The 24,551-nt window shown below is 39.7% G+C and overlaps 1 protein-coding gene across 2 annotated transcripts in view; it reads right to left on the reverse strand.

The window, feature by feature from the left end:
• Positions 1 to 24,551, reverse strand: part of DLG5 (discs large MAGUK scaffold protein 5) — a 158,207-nt gene that overhangs the window by 43,979 nt on the left and 89,677 nt on the right. For both annotated transcript variants that reach the window (XM_042459194.1, XM_042459193.1), the window contains exons 6-13: positions 19,403 to 19,662; positions 17,628 to 17,940; positions 16,530 to 16,760; positions 15,371 to 15,555; positions 13,922 to 14,047; positions 12,874 to 13,006; positions 12,582 to 12,709; positions 11,307 to 11,482 (exon numbers count right to left, since the gene is read on the reverse strand). In XM_042459194.1, the coding sequence (XP_042315128.1) occupies positions 11,307 to 11,482; positions 12,582 to 12,709; positions 12,874 to 13,006; positions 13,922 to 14,047; positions 15,371 to 15,555; positions 16,530 to 16,760; positions 17,628 to 17,940; positions 19,403 to 19,662 (1,552 nt within the window). The remainder of the gene's footprint in view (positions 1 to 11,306; positions 11,483 to 12,581; positions 12,710 to 12,873; positions 13,007 to 13,921; positions 14,048 to 15,370; positions 15,556 to 16,529; positions 16,761 to 17,627; positions 17,941 to 19,402; positions 19,663 to 24,551) is intronic.

Below are 24,551 nucleotides of genomic sequence, written 5' to 3' on the forward strand. Positions count from 1 at the left end.
ACCACTTTTACTTGCCCATGGTTCTTTCTTGGAAGCTGGATTTTGGCACTGTTGGTGAAGGCCACAAGAATCATTCCCAAAGTCTTCAGCAGTGGCTGTATGTCAGAAGATAGAGTAGAGAAATCTAAAGAGAAGTCAAAAACTATAAGGGCTTAACCAAATTATAAACACCATTATTCACAGTAGAGCCTGCATATGCGTATTCAACTACTACAGTTGTCCCTCCTATTCGTTACGGTTAGGGGAACAAGACCCCGTGAATAGTGGAAAAACCACAATAACAAACACTGTTTTTGACCGTGAGAGGACCCTCTTTAGGAATCTCTAGGTCCCCGTGCACTCTGTGGTCAGTCAACATCACTGACCATAGAAGGGCCGGGAGTAGTGACAAATGGGCTTGCAGGGTGAACTATTAGTTAAGTTTACCACAGAGTTACACGTGGAGGACTAGACAGTCCGAGAGAAACTATTAATCAAATCCGTGAATAATAAACCCGCAAATATCAAATCCGCAAATATGGAGGGGTGACGGTATACTACATGGCAGATAAACAGTTTTAGGGGGGGGGAGATTGAGAATATTATTTATAACACAATCTTACAGAGGCTATTCAAAGATAACGCTCACAATCATCTTAATGCTAGGTAAATGGTACTGGGCTGCAGTCTTAATCTTGATTTAAATAATTACGTATGTAGATACTTTTGAATCTCATTTCCCTATCCTTTAAGGTAATTTGCCATATTGCAATGGCTAACTTAAAATTATCTGTCTCAGGAACTAGTACACATTGTGAATTCAGTCTCTGATCGCCTTTTCAGGAAGAGAAGTCCTTTTATTGGCTGGCATACAATCCTTTTGTTTGATGGTAATGCCATATACAGAGAAGTCCCAATCACCATCAGCAGAAGTCAAACTAATCAGAGCCGTGAGAGATGGAGGGTTGTTCCGTTAGCAGGATAAACAGCACAGTAAGGTAGTATGGCACAACTTTCTACAGAAGAGCCCACATGTTCCACTTTATTTTAGCAATCTATTGCTGGTATAAGCACAATCACTATGGACACATCGTTGTAATCTCAGTTAAATTTTCTACAGTGCATATTTCCTTGGTTAAGAAAAGCTACTGTAAATGTTAAAACCATTTTAAAAATATGTTGGCTTCAGGTGTTATATCGACGGTGAGATGGATTAGGAATGGCCACAGGGGTTTTTGATGTTCAGCGGAGGCAGATTTGGGCTCGGTCTCTTATTTCTGGCCTTCTATCTTTGAAAACCATGTCATCTTCACAAGCTTTCTTGAAGGCGAAATGTGCAAGATCCTCCCTCCTCCCATAATAATGTCCAGAGGGTCTTCCTCGCCCTTGTGAGTGCCACATCTGGCTGAGTTCAATTGACAGAGGAGGCTGAACGTAGCAGGACTTGCAGGTGGTGAACTGTTGTGACGTAGACTCTGAGGCAGAACTTGCCTGCTGTTTGTGTTTAAAACTTAATGAATCACTTCTCTTAGGTGGGGGTAGGAGGGGTGGATATGGCTTCAGTTTTGGAGGACTGGGGTGAATGTCCCAGCACTGGCTGGGAGATAGATGTCCATTTTGGGTGGGTCAGAGTCTTTTGAAAGTGTCAGGATCAAAGATAGACTTCCTCTGTTTGGGCTTTTGTAGAAGAGAACTTCTCTGTTCCACTGTAGCAATGTTGACCACCACTTTAGGCCAGGTGCCACCACTGTGTTTCCCACCATGCCCTTGTCTAATGTGCTCTCAACCATCATACAGTCTGTAACTGTGGATTCAAATGGCAGCCTCCTGCTGTCCAGGTTAACAATACCGTAGCTTGGCTCACCTACACATCTGGACTAAATGAACCAGGCTGTGCTCTGAGTTACTGTGGCACCCATGGACTGTGTTCCGATGGATCTGTGTGTAGAACACTGCTGGAGAATGGTTGAGATCACATACAACTGCTGTCCTCTGGATCACCGTGGTCTTTCTTGATATCCTTATGTCTGGGTTGAAAAGTCGTTGGGTTGAGCTGTTATGTTTTAAATTTCTTTTACTGTGCCTGTCCTCAGCCCATGGAACCCTACAGTTGTATTTTCTCTGAATCCTTAAGGTTTCAAATAGTTTTGACCACTCCACGTGAGCTTGAGCTCTGAGGAAAAACTGGTGGAGAAGAGAACAACAACACGCCATCAGCAGAATTATGATTACAGCAATCATCTATATGTTATATCTTTATCAGCTAGTATATTCTACTGCTTGTTAACACATTTAGAATCACTATTAAACTACATGCACAGCAAGCTATGCAAGCTTACTCGCAAAAGGTGGTGAACAGGATTTACACTCAAGTGAGTGTAGGTAAAGTAAAATTGAGCCTTGGAAGAAGATTGTGGATGTTGTCATGAGATCCTAAACAAGTGATTGAGCTATCTATTCATTAAAATGACCATATCTGCACTACAACATGCTGTTTCTAGCAAACTAAGCCTGCATGGTAAATATTGTGTCAGCTAAAATACTTTTTTCAAATTTATTCACAGTTTGCATGTGAGATTATTTTTCTGTTTAGCCATCGATATGGGAAGTTAGCTACAACACAATAATAAAGTCGAGCCAGCCCACTCCCACCCCAAGCTACTGGAAAATCCTATCCAGTAAGCCTGTCATTTCTGAGATTAGGAAGTACTGTAAATGCTGATGCATAAGTCTAGATATTTTACTCAAAGTATCAACCAAAAAACCTGGGTTGACTTACTCATGAGTCAATGTAATACTGTGGCCTTAACCTTTTCAAAATAGAAAACCATCCCCTTCTCTAGTGAGTGGGTAAAGGCACGAACTTAGTCCATCGTGGGAGAACCTAAAAGTACTGACCCCTCTATCTCTCCACTGCGTCCGCTTCTGTCATTTTGCATGCTTGTGCAGGAGAATGGCAGTGTTCTTTGGAATCGTTTTCCTTTTTTGTCCTTTACATACTTGTTACATGTCCCTAAATTTTACCCTCAATTATCCAGGGGTCATACCAAACTTCAATTTTGGCACCAAACCTGCCCTTGACTTATGATGAGGTTGACTTAGCGACTATGTTGGTACTTGCATCACATATGCTTTAGGTTTATGGACAGATTCTTACACCAAAGGGGAAACTGTGGAAGGCGCAAAGCTTCTAGAAGAACGTGGAGGCCTCTGTCTCTTCCACTGTACCTGCTCCACAATAAATAAAAAAATGCCGCCAAAGGCAATCTAAGGAGATATGAGGGCATTTCACCATATTTTGAGGCATACGTTTTGCCCACTCCTGCCCTCTACAACATGAACTGTAGGATCTCAGTGAAGACTTGAGCAGCTGTTTCAGTGGAACTAGAAAACAACGAGTGCAGGAGAGAAGGAACAAGACTGGAGTGGAGAGATTTGGAGTATATAAGACCAGAGACACACAGAGACAGGGGGAAAGGACTGAGTGCTCTCATACTGGCCAGTTAGGCCAATTTGCTGCCTTTTGGTGCAAACATTTATATTAGGTATAGCAGATGGGGGTATAACTGTTTTAAGTGCTAATGCATCTTGGCACTTACTTCTAGTCCTTTCTTTTCAATACCCACCTTCATCAACGAAAGCGTAAGAGACTCCCTGAGTTTCGCAGCAAAGCTTCACATTCCGTCAGTGATTTATTATCAAGTGCAATTCCATTTATCTGCAACAATAGGGGGACACAGGAAACATTCAAAGCATAGTGATAAAAGGTTCAACAAGAAAAATTCTAAGCTGTTTTATGAAATTACCATCAAGTGGCACCCATGTGCACAGTCTGAAATTTGGGAGCTTGCCTTAGCGATTTATGTTCTCTCTCCTCCCACAGGGGATTTTTTCTCCATCCTTCCCTACTGGTATATAGAGTTAAATGTGCCTCTTTACGCCATGGTCATGAAAACCATGAACAGCTATACATGGACCCTTGTTTTGCTGGAGTTTTGCCAAATCCCCCGTGTATAACAAATCCGTGTATGCTCAAGTCCCATAAATATAATGATAGCAAATGGTGTCCTTATAAAATGGAAAATCAAGTTGATATTTGAAAATTATCCTTTTTGGTCATTTAAACCGTGTATGCTTGAATCCGTGTATAAAAAAATCCGTGTAAGAAGGGGTGACTGTATAACAAGTGGTCCAAACTGCATTACATTTATGGTTATAAATGGAACTGATCGGCATGGGTTTGAGACTGACTCCCTAACTGAAAACATGGTGTTTAGAGCCAAAATCATTTCTGCACAGTGCAATTTTTGAAGGTAAATGGGGGGAATAACTTTTAAATCTTGATTAATGGATTCTATAGTGCAAGAAGTCTTGCCTTGAGACTTACTCACTGATTTAAATACTATCACCGTGAGATGATGTATGTACCTACACAACCTAAGCTATATCAACAAATCTTACATCTTTGAAAAGCTCCCTTTTGGATTGCCGAATTCCCAGCTAGTGAGTATGCTAGCTAGGATTTGGGAAATATACTCCAAAAGAGTAGTTTTCTAACCTTCGCAAATTATATTATGCCTGGCAGAGGCACACTAAACAGGATTAAGAATGCTTAGCAATAGTTTCTTATGATATCTAAATGATCCTTTTTTCATTATGAGTTAAGAATACTGAAACGATGCTTACAGCAATTATTCATCTCCCACTGGGGGGACCCTTCTTTGGCTGTGGGCTACCAGGTACTATAGTAGCAACCAATACTCCATTTTCGAGGCCAATTCCACTATCTGAAATGAGAAGCCAGGAGAAGAGACCCACACATTAACTTTATGCAGCATTATAGTTCTCTCATATGTCAATAGTCACTATATAATGCTTGCCTGCCGAGAAATTGTTTAAATTAAAATGAGTTTGACAGTTTTGATGATGTTAAGACTGTATCAATTTTCATTAGCTTTATAAGGGTTAATGTGTTTATAAAGCTGTGAGTCTGTGGAGGAGAAGTGTGTGAAGAATAAACCTTCCCATTAAACTTGGATGTGTGAGCCAATCTCATCTGGCTACAGCCACAGCTGGAAAAGCGGGGTAGCTGGGGAGGAGTTGATGGTTTTATATTATTATATAGAGTTAAGTTGTTTGTGATAATGGTTGTAAAGTGATGCTTAATTTTATATATGCTGAGTATTGAGTTCCTTAGTATAGACATGCATATTAGTACTGAGGATTAGAGGTCTGCTAAGTGATTGTTTAAAGAACCGGAGGTGCCAAAGGTCTATCACATTGGGACAAGAATGTTGTGTCTGGTTTGGTGGGAAAGCTACAGTTCACAAAACTCTTGTCAGGTGTTAATTCATAGAGGGATGGCCATTACATCACCAGGTGGACAAAGCATGGGAAAATAAGGGTTCAATGGCCAATCATATGATTGATCACCCAAGGGGAAGAAATTCATAATTGGCTAAACGTGGTACCCGGGTTACGAAATTAATTGTTCCGCGGGTTAATTTCGTAACCCGAATACCTCGTAAGCCGAATTCCCATAGGCGCTAATGGAAAAATGCTCTCTGCTGCCCCCGGTGGCGGAAAATACGCCGCGGTTTTTCGTAACCGAAGAAACCTCGTAAGCCGAGCAATAATCCCTATGGGATTTTCGTATCCCGAAAATTCGTAACCCGGCGCATTCGTTCCCGGGTACACTGTACAGGTGTCTAAATTTTGGCCTTCAGACTTGCTGTCTTGCTAATGTTTCTTTTCGACATAAAGTGATTCTTGACTTAGGTCTAGAATTTGTTTTTGGTCTAAAAAAGACCTGTGGACAAGCTGTACTGACACATCCACATTTATTCTGAAAGGTGCTGGTTCACTACCTCCAAGAACAATTAGAGAGATTCATTATCTCATGACTTTTCATCTGGAAAGAAGAGAGAAAAGAAGAAGAAGAAGAAGAAGGGTGGTGATGCTGATGATGGTGATGGTGATGATGATGATATTGTTGTTGTTCCAGCTTCCTAGCGGGCCACAACTTGCAAGGTATGTATAAACTCAAAACACAATCTGCTTCGAGGACACAGTACTCCTTTTGCCAATGATTTAGCAGGAAACTTTCCTGAGAGAGTGGCTTAGGTGGTTTCTTACAAAAGGGTTAAAGGCTCTCTCAAGGATCACAATGGCTCGTGAAAATTCATGTTCAAGGCAGTGTGCAACAAACGTAGGTACTGGAGACTCTAATGGGAAGGACGACGCTGCTCATGTGGTTTGACCCAGCTTATGGCCCTACTGGATACAGGATGCTGGAATAAGCAGATCTTTTCTGTTCTGCAGGGCTCCTCAATAGTAAGTAATGTAATTGCTAATCAACTCTCTCCGTTCCAAAGTGCTAAAGATGAGAGAAAAGAGCTATTTTTGCTTCTTCTTTACCTATTATGAACAATGCACTTCCTGGAGGGGACTGCTGATGTTTTGTAATGGCCCACAGATACCAGCAGAAGAAAAAGTCTGGTTCATCTTTATTACTAACATCACATTCAAAAAGTCCAGAACTAAAATGAATTGTTCTCTTCTTAATTGAGGTGCAGAGAAAATGAAAATAGACCTAGGGGTAGGAGGGGTGTAACAGTGACTAGTGTTTAATTATGGGCAAGAAGAAAGCAGTATACTGTTATCATATTTGACTTCAAAGAAAAACTTGCACAAACTGAGACGGGTTGAAAAAGAAATAAGAGGGTACAACTGCTTGAAAATACCTAACCACAATATCTCAACTAGAATGTACACCACAGCGTGTATAAGCTAGTACTAGTACAAGGCCCAAGAGGTCACCAAAGGTTCCTTCAAAATTGGAGCACTTAACCAAATGAGGTTGAACCAAAGGCACAACCTTGCCCAAAGGAAACTGTCAGACAACTGGGGTGCAAAACATGATTTGAAGAAACGGATCATTAATAGTAGCAAAACCACAAAATAAACACTCTTTGTTGTACTTGGTCATATATGAGAAGGCACTGTCACTGGGGGGGGGGGGGAACAATACTGTGGGAAAGGTATAGAGGATTGGAAGAATGAGGGCCAGACAGCATGCCAGTTGGATGGATTAATCAGGAGAAGTGCAGGCAGGGTTTGCAGGGCTGAGAATATTGTAGAGGGTAGGGAGTATAGGAGGTGTCTCATCCACAGGATCACCTGAGCAGAGCTGGACTTGAGGGCAGCTAACAACAGAACCAAAATATATTGGAGCAAAAAGCTAGCGTTGGAAGCAGTTGAAGCATGGATGGTAATGGAATTATAGAAATACTAGATATGGAGGTACAGGAACTACGTATTCTTTTATTATTTAAATTGTATCATATCTTTCTGCCTTGTGAGAGAGATAATGAGAGAAAGAGGAGGGGCACTGTGGGCCCTTGCTTATGCTACCTGCCAGAAGGACAGAGATTAGCCATTGGACTTTTTACTTATGCTGCTGCTTGAAGGGAAACACATTTTACTTCATGTGTAAGGCTACCATGTGAAGGAGAGCAATATTTCCTACATAACTGCTGATCACTTGCAAAGGAGGACACTTGTTCTTGTGTCTACAATTCCATGAAAAAGATATTCCCCTTTAGTTGTCTTCCATGTCTTTCTGTAACTCTGTAGTACTTGGTGGCCTCTCTTCTTAGAATCTCTCTATGCTGTATCCACTTGCTTACCTGCCATTCATTTTTCTCTTTAATGAGCAGCACTAAAGGGTTGCTTCCCCCACATGGGTCATGACAACACCCACCTCTTGGTCATTACAACAAATCAAAAGCCAGCTCAGAGTGGCTTGGAGTTTTCCACAGAAACAAAATTAAAACTATTTAAAAGTAAAACATATGATTAACAACTGGATTATAACTAAAATGTTATTCTGATCCTACAGAAGAGACAAACTTTATAGGGGTGCGTTCCCACTATGATTTAAATGATGCTGATCGGTTATATGATTGTCATTCCCTTTGAAACCAGCGTGGATCATATTTGATTGATTTCGTGTGCATAAGGAGGAAAATGCAAAAAACTCCTTTTTCCAGACACTAGTTTTCTAGTGATTCTTTGGCAAAAACTGGTTCTGGAGCAATGTTCAACAGTAAGAACGATGGATTTGAATTGCATCATCTGGAGGGGGAGGGACTATGGCAGAAGGTTTGTTTACTAGACCTCCTCAATTTTTGTAGATCGCCATCCGCCCCCTCGCCGGGCGCCGTGGTGTGGGGGGGACCAATGGGCACTGATTTATTATCAAAAAAATAAAGTTGATAGAAGTTCAGATAGAAGAGGAAGAGCCCCCCTCCAATCCATCGCCTTGGTCCAGGCCTCAGAGGGGAGAAGAACACTGGACCACCCCTTTCCCTCCATCATTCCCTTCTCCTTTTGTTTCGTGTCTTTTAGTTGTAAGCCGGAGGGCAGGGAACTGTCTGATAAAAATATTAATTGTAGCTGCCCTGAGAGCCATTAGGGCTGGAAGGGCGGATATAAATACCTAAAAGACAAAATAAATAAAAATAAGATTCAATTCACTGATTTGTAACTACTTGCAATTAATGAGGCAAGCAGTTGCAAAACCAATGAATGAATCTTCTATCAATTTATTACACACAATACACACACACACACACACACACCACAGGGACCTTCCCTTACCAAGGGATCCGTTTCCAGATCCCCTATATAAGGTGAAATCGTGTATGCTTGCTCCTCATGCAAAGATGGGGAGTGTGCTCATGGGGGGGCAACACGCGCACCACAGGGGCATGCACCATTCTTTAATTGTTGCGCAGCTTCTGCGTAAGCTGGAAGTGCATATAGTCCACCCGCATATGGTGCGGACGCATTGTATATAGTTCCCGTGGGCTGCCCAGGCTGCCACTTACGTCACTGATGACACATAGATGCGACATGCTTTGAGCGGCACAACTATGGGATGACAGTCGTGCCAAAAAAGAAGTGTAAGGGGATAATGAAAAGATCCACTTTCATAGTTAGATGACGGACCTTTTGGAATCAGTTTACCAACACGGGCAAAGGCAAATCCCCAACCGGTTTAAATGTAAATGAGAATGAGCCCTAGATTCTAAAAGCCTGTGTCATACAGAGCTGGCCATAGAACTGACAGAGGGGGTGGGGGATGGCCTTAATTTAACGTTAGTGTCTACCCAGAACGTAGTGCAAGATATCTTTTTAAACTACGAAGACACAATACTAAAAAATTTAAATATAAGCACAGGAATTAACTCAGTCCTACTCAAAAGGAAACTTTTCTAAAATGGAGAAAGTGGTAAAGTAAGTTAAAGAAAAATCAATGGGGAAAAACAAGCTTCATGATGCTGGGGCTACTCAAAATCACCTAGGGCTCTATGAGAACTATACCACAGACAGGAAAGGAACTTGAAGGCCAAGAAGCCACCACATGGCTAACAATAGTGAAAGAAGCTATTCAATGGGGGAAAGATTTTCTTCAGAAACTCAAAGGGACACAAGAAAGAATACAAATTCATACAACTAGCAATTTGCAAATAAAAAGGATTTTAAGAAGCACCATCAGACCGCATAAAACTTTAATACATCAGGCCACGATGCCTGCCCAGAAGAAGCTGGTCCACTGAATGACAATGATAAAAGTGATCTGAGAGGAATTAAGCAGATTGTAGAGCAGCTGATGAATCGTTCATCTTCACTGCTGAGAGATCTGGGAAAACAGCTCTCCTGAACGGATATTTCCAGGAGGAAAACAGTGTGGCAAAGGTAATCCTCTACCTAATGACAATTACAAACACAGGCTGGGTCCAGATGGTTTGTATTTGGAGTTCCAAAAGAACACAAAACATGTTTCTTTTGTTCTGATATAAAATAAAAAATAACATAAAATAAAAATTCTAACAAGCCTCTAAGTCGAACTGTAGGTTTTTACCAGTGCTAAGACATCCTCAGTACCAGAAGACTGGGAAGTGGAGTAGCACAATTTTTCAAGAAGAGATGGAGTGAAGGAGCTGAAAAAGTACAACCATACTGTGTAACCTATATTCGGTGTGAATTGGTAGAAAGTGTTAAGTGATGTCCTACATTTGAAAATGTGGCCCTACATTTGTCCTACATTTGTCCCGGTTTGGAGGTCCTGCCTTATGGCAACCCTAGTGAAGATAAAGTTCAGAATCCCATTGGGGCATTATGCCAAATTAAACTACTCGTTTATAGCAGCAGTTATATTTTTTGCAATGTTGTATCTGGATACATTATCCAGTACCTCTTATACAAAGTGTTCTCCTTTGCTCACACCACAGTAGGCCTCCTTAAAGGCTGGCCCAATGAGAAGGCATAGATTCCCACCCACCCCCAGCAACCTGAAACAGCCCTGGTACAGTCTAGAACTATGGTTTCCAACTTTTGGTCCTCCAGATGCTTTGAACTTCAGCTCCCATAATTCCTGACTGTTGGCCAAGTTGGCTGAGGCTTCTGGAGCTGAAGTCCAAAACAAATAGAGAACCAAAGGCTGGTAACTACTGGTCTAGAATGTCTCCACTGCCTCTGACAGTACTGAACAAGATTTTGGTCCAAATGGTTGAACACTAAAACTAGTCCTGCTGGGAAAGCATCACTATGGCTTCTGTGATGTCATTCCTGTTTTGGAATTCTTTGGAACTTTACATTCTGCAATTACTGTTCACTTGGACTTCCAAAAGACTTTGGGCAAAATCCTTCACCAAAGATATCAGAGCAAACCCAGCAGGTTAAGTCCATTTATCTGCTGAAATTGGCCAAAGACAAAAAGCAGAAAGTAGGAATTCACGACCAGTTCTCACAATGGAGGAATATTATCAGTGAGATGCCTCAGGGATACATACTGGAAAAAGTGCTTTCCAAATGAGTTGGGGTGAGTAGTGAAGTGGTCATATTTACTAATGATCCCAAATGATTAAAACAAAAATGTATTGGAAAGAGCTCCCAAAAGATCTCTCCAAATTAAGTGAATAGGGATTAAAATAGTAAATGTGATCCCGTATATGTAAGGGGGGGAGGAGCCTTACATATATGGTGAGTGATCAAGAAAGAGATCTTGATGTTGTGTTAGACAGCTCAATTAAAATGCTGATCGAAATCAAATTAATTTTGTTTTGTAGCAATCTTTGAATTTTGTGAGCTTATATGTGTTCTTGAACTATTTTTCCACACTTTGAAAATTAACTTTTGATTAACAGAAATGGATTATTTCTACACTTTGTTTCTATATGCTTTTTGCATAATAAAAATAAATGGAAAAATACACTAATGTAATGTGTTGCCAATGAATATGAAGATCAACATGGAATTACCTTTGTGGCCAGAAAGATTGATATGTAGAGGTGTTACCACCTTCCCTCCTAAGGATTTCCTTCTACGAACGACCATATTAATAACTCCTCCACCATTAAGTACCGCCTTTATTACTTGCTTCTTGTCCTTGTTGGTGAGGTCCACATCATTTATCTTCAGCAGCCAATCATTCACTCTGATTAATTAGAGTAAAGGCAAGGAAGTCAATTTTATTTTGTTCTATATGTGCATAGAAACAACGATCATAACTGAAATGCAATCACTTCTAATACTATTATGATATCACAAATCTTAATTCCTTATTGGCTCAGAAAATAACTTAGTCTTGTCTCACTTTCAGAGGGACATTTTAATGATTTTGCTTCAGGACTGCAGCATCTTTCACATTTATCACACTGGGATAATTCTTCTGAGTCAGCATTTGAGAACTGCTAATATTCTGTCAAAAGCTATTAATATGTTTAGTAAATGATTGGGACGATAGAGTGACTTCATATTCATGTGCAGTCTGGATCCCAATTAAGTTTTAAGTACATCCACAGAAAATGTTAGTGCAGGTGAGAAATTTCCTCAAATGGCATCAAGTCAAAGCTAGACATTTATTATTAATAGATTAGCAAAAAAAAAAAAAAAGCCACAAAGTAACTTTAAGAAAAAACATTAGGGAACTGCTTAAGATTAAAGGGCAGGGCTGGTTTTTTGTTTTGTTTTAAACCCTTTCACCACAATTACCTCCAAAATAAAATTAGAAATAAGATGTACATGCATGCCTCTCAGGCTCTTTCCATGTCACCTTTGGTATCAATGTGTGCCAAATCAAATGAGTTTAAAATACACAAGCAAATTTTGTTAAATTCCCCTGTTCCTCAGAATTTTCTTCTCTGGAAAAGAACTTTGCCAATTAGTATTTTCAAACTATAGTCTGAAGGGCATCTGCACTTTTCTACAAAAATAAATAAATAAACAAACAAACAAAATGATCTTCGGGGAGCTGACAACCACTTCTACTCACTCCATTTAATTCCAATGCTGGCCAAAGACAAATTAATCATAGCTCCGTGCACATAATCTATATGTGGAAGGGGAATCAGGACAACACATTTTTAGCCCCAACTTCCATGTGTTGATTTTAACTTCTTCCAGGGACCAACATTTATACATCTTGTGTGTGCACTTGAGTATATACTCATTATTCTCCCAACCCTCCATTTTTATACTATCTTCCCACCTTCACAGATATAACAATTTACAGACTAAAAACTGACTGGTTTTACCTTAATCGACCATCTGCAATACTTCCTTTGTCAACTTTGGTCACAAATATTCCACAGTCCCCAGGAAGATACGGCTCATTCACCCCTTCAGCCACGTCAAAACCTAGGGCTTTCAAATCCATATCTTCCTAATGGATATGAAATGCTACATGTTACATTCTGCGATCCTGTACACACATGCAATGTAAGCAAGCGAAATAGTGTCCTTCCCCCCCCCCCCATTCCTGTTGGTACAGGAGACTTCAAGTAGCAGAGCTCACAAGGTGGGCATGACCAGGATGTTAGGACTTACCCTGTCTTTCTCAAATTCAACTACTTCTGTTTCCCACTCTAAAGAATCCGTATCAATGGCCGAATCATGAGAACTGTGAGCCATCAACTGCCGAAACCTTGCCTCCTTTTCCAACTGATTCTCCATCTTCTCTCTGTGTGGGGAATCCGGAGAGCAAGATAACAAGTGGCTCTTAAAAATATTTTTAATTTGTACGTTTTTTAAATTGTTGCAGTTTTTTTGCTTCAGTGATATAAAGTAGCCTTTTAACATTCATTTATCTCCATACTGGGGATTTGTGGTACAATCTTGAAATGCCATATAATTGGGAGTCAAGCACCTTGCATGCACAGAGAACTACAATCTCTTTTTCACAACATTTAAGTTCCTGGATACATTCTTTAGAATTACTAAAGGGGACAGTCAATCATCACTTATTCTGCTTTCTATACTGATGTGAAGTGGTTGATCTCTTTTACTTTGTTAATCACAGAGTGGCATGCTATACTAGTCTTTAAAGGAATAGCTCTGCATACCTTGTACCTAGTACAACTGTTCTCTTTATTATTTATCTGATGGTACCCAGGCCGATAATTAAACAGACTGAGGCAGTTGCCTCAGGCAACATATGCCTGGAAAAAGCAGCAAGTTATTAGAAGAAAGAGATACTTGCCAGATTGCCTTCACTGTGTTTTCTAACCTAGCCTGACATCTTCAGATGCAATGGAGGCCACTGTCTCATCATTAGTGCTGAAGAAAGATTCGACTGCTAGCCCAGCTTTTTTTTGTACATGGAGTGTGGGGAGGAACCATCTTGCTATTTGCTTTAATATAACAAAATTACTTGGGCAGCCCAAGTTGAGTAGATTCCTCACATCCCACAGCAGAGTGAGCTATGGGCTGATAACATAATTTTGTACCGCACTCATTCCCAGATTTGCTGTATAACTGCAATTTTGAGATCAAAACAACAAAAGGATCACATATGTCTGCAAGGCTCAGGTAAGAAACAGTAAACATATAAGATTAAAGGACAAAGTTACATATGGAAAGTCTTCCTATAACGCACTTCAGTTCTTTCAGTTCACGCACAGCATCATTCTTTTGTTTCCTCATATCATCCAGATTGCGAAGAGCCTCAGCCAGGTCACTCACTGCTCGGTCTCTCTCCCGCCTTAGGTTATCACAGAGAGTCCTTCAAAATCAAAGGAGTTAAAATGAAATATTAAAGAGATAGCAACCTTTCAGTAACCCAGATTTATTCTAAGGCTGCCAGCTACGGGTCCTCATATATATATATATATATATATATATATATATATATATATATAGTGTGTGTATACAAACAACCAGATAATATTTTAAAACAATCCCCTTTGTGAAATATGCAAAGAGATCTTGCAGCACCTTTGAGACTAACAGAAACAAATGCAGCTGAGAAAGTAGGTTCAAGTCTACAAACGCTGATGCTATCAATTTCTTTTTTCAGATCCCTTTGATTTTCCAGACTAACATGACTACAGTATACCTTTGAATTCTACCTCTGTAGAAAAGTTATTTTTCTAATCTTAAAAGTTACAAAAATTAAAAAGGATGCATTATATGCATAGCATAGCTCAGGTGATACAAGATGTCTATAGGATGATACCCAAACTGAGATTTACTAAGGTCTATTTATATACTTACTACATTTTATAAAAATCTTTGGCAACGCTTAGAGTCAGTAACTTTCTGAAAAAAGAATCAGAGGCTAGATTTCAACAACATTAACCCTCCACTGTGCTTCTCCTTGTCTATCTCATTTTTGAACTGAGATGGGGGAATGATATCTAGGACAATGAATTCCAGAGAGATAAAAAGGAAGCGACATCCAGCTTCTATTATACAGTGCACCCGCATCATATGCAGGCATGCTTTACATGGCTTTCAGCTTACATTGAAAGCTGCTTACCATGAAAGGCAATGGTGCATGCACCCTCGGCGGACCCCCCACGTAAGGGGAGAGCACTCTGTATGCACTTTCTGATACCAATGTAATCCACACCTCAACATATATATGGCTGGGGCAATCATGAACCATCAACAAGGTATTCCCATCACATTTCATTTGACTCACACTATTTTCAGTCTAAAAGCCAAAATTAATCACATCCTCTTTTCATCTGCAAGTTATTGGTTAATTATTTCAGTGTTGTAATGCTGCATAGTATCTCAATTTCTTTTTTAAAAAATATTTGTATTATTTAAGACATATTGCCAGCATATCCTAACAATAACCATATATAAACATTCTCATACATATTCCCATATATATTTCCACTTATGTCTCTTCTACCCCCCAGTCGTCTGCTATCAATAAAATGTAAACAATTAATCATTTATTTCATTGTTATAAAAATGTAAAACTTATATTTGTTTGCATCTATTACACTGCTTTGCTATTATACTATTTTCCTATTATATTTTTATAAATGATAAATTTCCAACTAGGATTGTCTGTCACCAAACTTATTTTTACCGTATGCTCTCACGTTCTGCAACAATCTTGTCACGTTCCTGGAAGGCCCAATCTCTTCTGCATTTTGCTACTTCTGCTTCCTGCACAGCTTCTTTTAACTCTTGTGTCATTGCTTCATATTGCTTCCGAAGCATTTCAATTTCTTTGTTAGCTCTTTCTATATCCAGTGTAGCAGAATCTTGTATCTGAGAAAGTGGAATTATGTCCAGTACATATAATCAAATATGTAGGAAGTGACTGCATTTTACTTTTTTAAAAAATAAAGACAAAGACTTTTAACACAGGTTTTCAAATTAAGTGGTATTTTGAGATTCATTTAGCAGAAACACTGATGGTGTCTATAGTACAAAAGATTATGACCCAACCTTCTGGATGGGGCAGCAAACTGCAATAAAAATGAGTCATAAGATGCAATAAAATTACAAAATGATGTAATAATGTACAAAAAAGTCAGATACTAGAGATAAAAAAAATCAAATAAAATTTACTAATTTGATAAATGAACTTTAAACAAAAAGGTCTTCACTACAAAGTTAAATATTATCAAAGAGTTCCGTATTATCAAAGGATATCCCGTTATTCAAAAAATGGCTTCTCCATAAATGCTTCATCAGTGGAAGAAAAGCAGGAAGCCTCAATGAAGTTTTAGAAGTGTGACAGATGATCCCACCTTCAAGCTTCTGCAACAGTTCAGCAACATTTTACCCATGTAAGTCCCTCCGTTTGATAAGGTCCACACACATGAAAACTATAGCAAACACCACATATCAGAAGCCCAGATGAAGTTCAGAAAACAGCAAACAGAAAAAAAGCAGATTACTACTATGTTCCAGAGGTAAAGCTGGATAATTCAGAATTTCCAAATGAAGGAAAAAATTAGAAGGTAACTGATAATATACTGGATAAGATCCAGGCTTAGTCAGAGTAGAACTGCTGAAAAGGCAGGAGGCAGGAAAAAGAAGTAAACGGTACTCCAAACCCTCAATTTAAAACAGAATGGCTACAATTAAACCAAGGTTTCTGTCCTTATTTCAGTTGCTTTCCCCCTCTGTAGACAAAGAAGAGATTTTATTTGTGGGTTTTCTTGAGATAACTATTTCTGTAGAACAATGTTCTAATAGAGTGGAAAACAGAACAAACATACAAAGGATGCCAGTACCTGGCGAGCTTGGTAGTATTCTCTTAGCAAATGGTCTCTCTGGATGATAGCTTCTGTTCTTTCCTTCCTGGCCACATCTCTTTCTTCCTTCACTGTCTCAATATCCTTGCATGCTTGATCCAGTTCTTTCTGGGCCTCAGCCTTGTCTTTCACTTCATGGCAGTACTTTTCCAAGAGTTCATTCCTTTCACAGATTGCTCGATCTCTTTCCACTAAAGCAGAATTTAGTTCCTAAAATGGAGCCATCATGGGTAGAACCATTAAGTGCTGAAGCAAACATTTCTCTTGACAAGCTGAAATGTGAAAGTCTTATCCATGTACAGAAAGAAGAAATAACACAGCTCTGAAAATGATTAAGTATAATGAATAATTATAAAGTATCTTAATATTAAGAACTCTTTTGTGCCTAGGGAATGAACTAGATAGGGCTGCCAAATGATTACAAATCAGTGGTGGGTCTGATCTGAAATGGAGAACCAGCAGGCAGCAGTGCTTACCAGTTTCTCTTATTGTCATCCACTTACCCCCACTTGCTCCCCCCCCCACCTTCCAGGGTTCCAGAACTTGGGTTTACAGTGGCCAGAGATATATAAAATTATGCATGGTCTAGAGAACATGGGTGAGCTTTTCTCCTTCTTTTGTAACCTAGGGTCCTCAGCTGAAGCCAAATAGACTGAGAACAGACAAAATCAAAGTACACACTCTGAAAGACTGCCTTCTCTCACACGTGTGTGTCCAAAATTTGATATCTTCAACAGTTAATGTTGCATGTCATACTATCCTGCAAGACTAGGTTGGTGGACACAATTGACATGGCCTTCTCTCTGAGGCAGCATCTTGACAATGGAAATCACTCCCAAGGGAAAACAGACTGGTATGATATTCACCCTTCTGAATTTCTGGGAGGCAGCTAAGACTGTTATTTTGCACAAACCCCAGGAGATAATAAGGGCCCACTATATTTGAAAAGTATGACTATTTCTATACATAATAGGCAGAAAAGATTTTGCACAGAACTAAGCATTAGCTTGCACAGTGCTAAGGAAACAAAATCACCTAACCCTTCTGTGTACGAAAAAATACTTTACAATACCATACCTGTCTTAAAGCTTCCATTTCTTCACTAGCCACTCTTTTCTCTGAGGATGTGTTTTTTAATTTGGATTCTGCAAGGTCCAGCTCTGTTTGGAGCTTATCTACTTCTTTGATAACTTGATCTCTCTCACTCATGATGAGACGGTACTCACTGAACACAGAATCTCTCTCTTCCTTGTACTTCTCTGCGTCTTTTACAGCCTTCAATTGCATAGTTTTAAACCGTGTCACTTCTGTCTGTAGTCGCTCCATCTCTCTCTGCAGCTCTTTGTTTTGGACAGTGGCTTTGCTTAGTTCTTGCTGAACTGATTCAAATCTAAAGAAAACCAGGTGATTACAATTTCTTTGAAAATTGGGGAAAATTCTTCCTCACTTTTTACCCAAGGCACACAATACTCTCTGAAATCACCAGCTTAGGCTTTGCTTAGTTCTTGCTGAACTGATTCAAATCTAAAGAAAACCAGGTGATTACAATTTCTTTGAAAATTGGGGAAAATTCTTCCTCACTTTTTACCCAAGGCACACAATACTCTCTGAAATCACCAGCTTAGAAGAAATATAGCCAATTATGGCCCAGAACAGACGGGCCTTTGAGGCGCCGTCGTCACGTGTGAGGGCTGCCTGGTGGGCACAGCGCCTTCACACACGGCAGTCCTTGGATGTGACAAGGGCGCCACAGCTGCAGCACGCCCACCAGACGCGGCGCGTACTGCTGATGTCGCAGCTGCACTGCCTCCAAACGGGGGCGGCGCAGTTGCGACATCATCGCGGCATCACTGGCGCTTTAGGGCGTGAAGTGCACTGCAAAAAAGGAGCTGCTTCCCGGTGCTCCTTTTTTGCTCCACAGGAGCACCATGCAATTTGGTTGCTGTGGTGCCCCTGCAGAGCAAAGAGAGGCGCCAGGGACGCGCTTCTTTCTGGCAGTTTGTACCCCGCCTATGTTTCTCTAGTGATATGTCTGTCCTATTCATATAGACTCTCCTTGTGTGAGTAACTCTCTCTCTCTCTCTCTCTCTGTGTGTAAGTAAGTAAGTAAGTAAGTAAGTAAAAGAGGTGCCTAGGTAAGAAGCCGCAGGAAGCCTGATAAAAGTCCAATTCCAATGTTAAAAGAGATGGATAAGGGAAAAGAATTGAATTTTCCCTGGCTTAAATTTTTAAGCTCCGTTGCTTCTAATACCTGTCTTCCAATCAACTTCATTTTCAATACCAGCACTAAGCTGAAGGGAAGAGTACAGAGAAAAACAAACCATATATAGTTTCAGACTTTATTTCATGAAATTCTCTCTTGCCCTTTTAAACACACACACACACACACACACACACACACTCCTTTATACAATGAATGTGGCAAATATATGAAAGTGGCTGGTCATATCATGTCACATTTGGCTTCAAATACCCTTAAACTACACAACTACACAAATATAGTGCTACGATTCCACTTAAACTGGCATGGTTCCATCTCATGGAATCCTGGGGTTTGTATTCTGATGAAGATCTCTTTCTGAAAATATTAAATTCCACCCTCCCTAAACTATCAAATCACAGGATTTAACAGCATTTTGCCATAGCAGTTAAGGCAGAATATAGTGCTATAATCATGCACCATGAAAGGCCTTAAGTGAAGGAAGAATTATTTAAAGAACACCCAAAAATAAGGCAAAATAGGTTGAGACAGGTAATTGTGATAGTTTGTTCCATCAAAAAAGAGAGAAAGAAATACAAAAAAAGTCTGTGGGCTCTGTGGCAGGGCAAGCAGCCTTAAAAGTATTTTTTACCTTCTGAGAGAGGAGGAGTATTGCTGCTGGAAATGTATTGCCGTGTCCCGCTGTTTCATCAACATGTCAATCTGTTTCTGGAGACGTCTGTTCTCCTCTTCCGTCTGTTCTAACCGGCTTAGATCAGTATTGTGGCTTGCTATCTTCTCATTGTACCGTTTCCTTAGTGTTTCATAATCCTTCTTCATACCCTCTAGCTTGTCCATTGCTGTATCATACAGTTTATTTAGTATCTCTGACGACCCATTCTGCTTCATAACCTGTAATAATAAAGCATGTTTTGAATAAAAATTCCAGGCAGACAGCCCTCAATCTTATTTAAACACAGGAAAAACCAATGAGATGTTATTTACTCTTACATTTTAGCTTGCCTATCTGACTACTAAGGTCTTCATGAGAGCTCATAATATAAAATCACAAAACCACCAATAACAGATAGAACTGTGAACTGAAGGAAATAGCAGTTTGTTTCATGCCACTAAGAAGCCTGCAAAAAACTCAATGGTGCTCTCAAAGAAAGGTTTTTAGTAGGTCCCATGGTTCTGTTCATGTAAGAGTATAAACTATTTCCTTCCCACAGGAAAGAACATCCCCCCTCTCCCCGATTTCAATTCACATTTCTCTTGCAACTCACTAGTCAAAGATGTAAAAAGAGTTTTTCTTTGGACAGATGATGTCTCCTGTGTTATCATAAAAACAGGAAAATGCTTTACATTCCTATGATGGAAAACACCCTAACAGTGAAGTAATTTTGTACAGTGGTCACTTTCCTTTAAACTGAACTTCACGAAAAGGGGAGGTGGGGGGAAGCCCACCCATATTGATATTTCTCTATAGAAATAATTTTATGTTTTTGTAAAATTTAAATTTTTTGAAAATTAGAATCCCAGCATACCAGTTTTCTATGGAGTGCCTGGCTACTCTAAACTAATTGATGTCTCCAGGGCCAGTTGAACTACATCCAAGAGTATTAAAAGTACTGGCAGAAGTAATCTCAGAGCTATCTTTGTGAATCCCTGGAGAACTCTCAGCAGACTGGAGAAAGGCAAATCTTCAAAAAGGAGGGAGGGGAAGAGACCCAAACTATTATCACCTGGTTTGACATGAATACCAGGGAATATTAGGGAATAGAGCAAGTTATATTTAGCACACAACAGAACAAAGCAGAAATCCTCACATGTATCTGTTTTTTAATCTGTTTTTCCTTTCTATATGGTAATTTTATCTATTCCTCTTTTAATTGTTATTATCTTAGAATGTACGCCTTGGGCAGGCTTTTATTTACTCCTAATTTTACCGACTTTGAACAGCGCTGTGTATAATTACAGCGCTATAGAAATCAAGTTTAATAATAATAATAATAATAATAATAATGTATTTATTAAACACCATGCAATTGTTGTTAAAATATATTTCTAAATTGTATTGAAAATGTTCAGATGTGTCAATCGTTAACTAAGGTTTAAAATGGTTCCTGTTGCAGGCCAGAAAGCCTAGGCCTGGAAGAACGTCTTCAAGGACATGTGCTGAGACATAATATAAACAAATGTATTATTGTTATGCTTTTGTGTAGTATGGTGACTTCATGGGAAAGAGGTGTGTCTACTTGGTGGGAATGTTGATCTTGTGAGAGAACAAAGACTGATGTCACATTCAAGCTTTTAGCATGGACTCTGAAAGAGTATAGATGTATAGTAGCTTGCTGTAAAGTGTAAATAGCAACAAAGTTAATAAACCCTCATTTGAGTGAAAATCTGTGTGGAAGTTACTTTGATACTGAGTAGCTGAGAAGACTGCATCTGTTCCAGTTGGTACCAGTCCAGAACCACCGGTAACAAGAGACATCAACCATCACAAAGATCTTTTTCTCTAACAATTGTAACTGGGTTTACCACAAGGTGGCATACCAGTTGCATTGTCCATTACATCTCTCCAAAATACCCATAAAGCTCAAAATTAAGTTAAAGTGATACAGGTTGCGTTCCCTTCTCCAAAATGCTTGGGAACCAGAACTATTTTGGATTTTTCAGATTTGGGAATATTTTCATATACATAATGCAATATTTTGGAGCTGAGACCCAAGTCTAAACATGAAATGTATTCATGTTTTGTAAACACCTTATACATAGAACCAGAAGGTAATTTTATATGCAATAGTTTTAATAATTTTGTGCATGAAACAAAGTTTGTGTACACTAAACCATAAGATTATCTTATCTGACCTTCTTTCTCCTTACATTCCTACTCGCACCCTCCGCTCTGGTAGTCAGGGTCTTCTGTCACAATGTAGGACTACCACTGCCCCCTCCCGAATTCGTCCCTTCTCGCTTGCTGCCCCTTACTCCTGGAACCTTCTTCCCCCACATGCACACCTCATCACTTCTCTGCCCAGTTTCAAAACTGAATTAAAGACTATACTGTTTAGAGAAGCATTCCCAGAGGTGAGCCCCTCTCTGACCCAGGAAGCCTCCTTCTAACCATCCATCAAGAAGCCAAGCCCTTCCTCCAGTCCATCTGCCTTGGTCCAGGCCTCGGAGGTGGAAAAGATCTGCTGGACCTGATCCTATTCCCCACCACCACTCCCTTCTCCTTTTGTGTCGTGTCTTTTAGATTGTAAGCCTGAGGGCAGGGAACCGTCTGACTAAAAAATTGATGTACAGCGCTGTGTAAACTTACAGCGCTTTATAAATAAAGGTTAATAATAATAATAATTAGTGTCACTATCTCAGCCACCATGTGGACAATTCTGGATTTTGGAATATTTTGGAATTCTGGATAAGAAATACTCAACCTATAACACAAACTGACAATAAATGAGGCATTAATGATTTGTAAACTACTTGTTTTAAAAGTCAGGTTCATGAGATGAACATGTAGTGAGTATCTATTTCCAGAGAGTAGCCAGAAAATACTTACAGATAGTAAGAAAATTGGAAAAAGGTCAACTTTAAAACACACTGTGGGGAAACTGAACAGAGAGACACCCATCTCTCAAATCCACACAGCACACACTTTTAAATGTACACATAAATACAATCGGACCTTTGTACTCCGTACTTGCCCAGTTTTATAGGGGAGCCCTAGATTAAACAACATGGTCTCAATTACTGCCTGTGCTTGATGAGGCATTGCCCACACCCACCTGGGATGTCTGCCTTGCATCTGATGCCACCACAAGCTGTCCACACTGAGGCAAAATGTTTAAACAGTTTAGATACGTATATGTCTGGCATATGATTTGGTCAACTGATGGACAGATGGTGATGTAGGGGGATCAGCAAGTATACTAGGAAAGTGGGGAACCTAAGCACATGCTCAGTGTCTTCCATGCACCTGAGACTAACTGGGACCATATGCACTGACTGTTCTTTTGCAGATACAGATACCTGTGGACTGCAAAGCACCTACAAGTAAATTAAGCCTCAAAAGTAACAAATCCAATTTAAAAAAAACCAGGACATGCAGAGCAGGGAATGGGGTTCGTTTTAAGATTAAAAGGGGAAGCCAATGAGGGAAACTGAATCCCTACCCCTCCTTTGTTTTATCTTACTATAATCTATTATTAGATCTCCTGCTCCAACTGATTCTGGCCCTGGAAATAAACACAACAGACAGAAAAATGCTGTGTGACTACTGAGTAAGGAATGGGACACATCAGCCCCTCAAAGTCCTGCCCAGATTTTACAATTAACTCTTCACATGTTTCAAAGTGGACCTGGGTTGAAACAGAAGAATCTGTCTGAAGTGCATTTAATCTGAACCCTAAACCAGCTAAATAATTGTACTATTTTGTACCCACATATTCTATTGAAGTTAATGTTTTTATATCTATAGGGGTACAATTTAAGAAGGTGTCCCTTCTCAGAGTTTAAGACCACATGATTATTTCTCAGGAGCATCTTGATTTCTGGCTATCCCATGGTTCTACACAACTGTTCAGAAATGGAACTGCAATTATGCTATCACTAGTTACTTAAAAATAATTTTACAATAATGAACGGCAACTGCTCATATGATGTCATGTCTGATGAAGTTTAATCTTGAATATACTTCAACAGCAGACCTTTGAATCATTCTTTAGAGAAAAAATACCCCTTCTCCATAATGTGAGGCAGTGGTCACAATCTCCTGGTACACAATTTGAAATAATGTGTGGTCAAAATATTTTTTGCAAGGCTGTAATCAGTAAACTGAAAATGAAGACCAAGCAATCTCCCAAAGCAGTTAGGTTTTAAATTGCTTGTTCAGAAAGGAGGAGGGGATGAAAGGGGACCAAAAGAAAAGGAAAAAGATAGGAAAATACAGTGGTACCCCGGGATACGAATGCGCCGCCTTACGAAATTTCCGGGTTACGAAAAAAATCCATAGAAAAAAACTGTTCCGGGTTACGAAGGTTATTTCGGGTTACGAAAAAAATTTTGGTGCTTTTCGGCGCTTTTTCGCACGAAATCGCGGCTTTCGCTATTAGCGCCTATGGCTTTTTCGGCTTACGAAGGATTTCGGGTTACGAACGTGGCGGCGGAACGAATTAAATTCGTAACCCGGGGTACCACTGTACATGAAAAAAGGAAACAAAGTTAAGGCATGAGGTGAATAGTAGAGAAATGGAAGAGAAAACATAACAGGGGAGTTTTCCCATTCAATGTCAGGAAGAAGAGTAAATAATCTGAGCTAGGCCAAAGAATACTGTCATGGTAACAGCAAGCCTTATAAATGAGCAGAAAAGACTTATTAAGTCAGTCAGCTGCTGCACAGAAAATTAATGGCCATCTCTCTCAGTGGAAGGAATCTGATCGAAACTTTCTGTCCTTCTAAGCAAGTGGAAGCTGCTGTGCTTTTTTTTAAACAAGCTTAAAAAGATGTCATGCATCAACAGTAATACAGACTGTTGTTGCCTCCCACTCCTGAATATTTTTGAAGAGATTAATTTAGATGAGAAGTGACCAATGCCTAGATAAAAACACTTAGGTCCAACATCGTCACTATCCCCGCCCCTGGTATGATTTTTAACACTTTTCCCAGATGAAGAAACAGTGGAGCTCGAAAAGCTTGCATGACATATTTTGTGCGTATTCGATCGACCCAATAAAGGTATCACTGTTATGTGGATTTTGGATGTTACTGTGTTTTGCATACAACCAACATGATG

This window comes from Sceloporus undulatus, chromosome 3 (genome assembly GCF_019175285.1).
Source record: "Sceloporus undulatus isolate JIND9_A2432 ecotype Alabama chromosome 3, SceUnd_v1.1, whole genome shotgun sequence".
Classification (NCBI taxonomy): Eukaryota; Metazoa; Chordata; class Lepidosauria; order Squamata; family Phrynosomatidae; genus Sceloporus; species Sceloporus undulatus.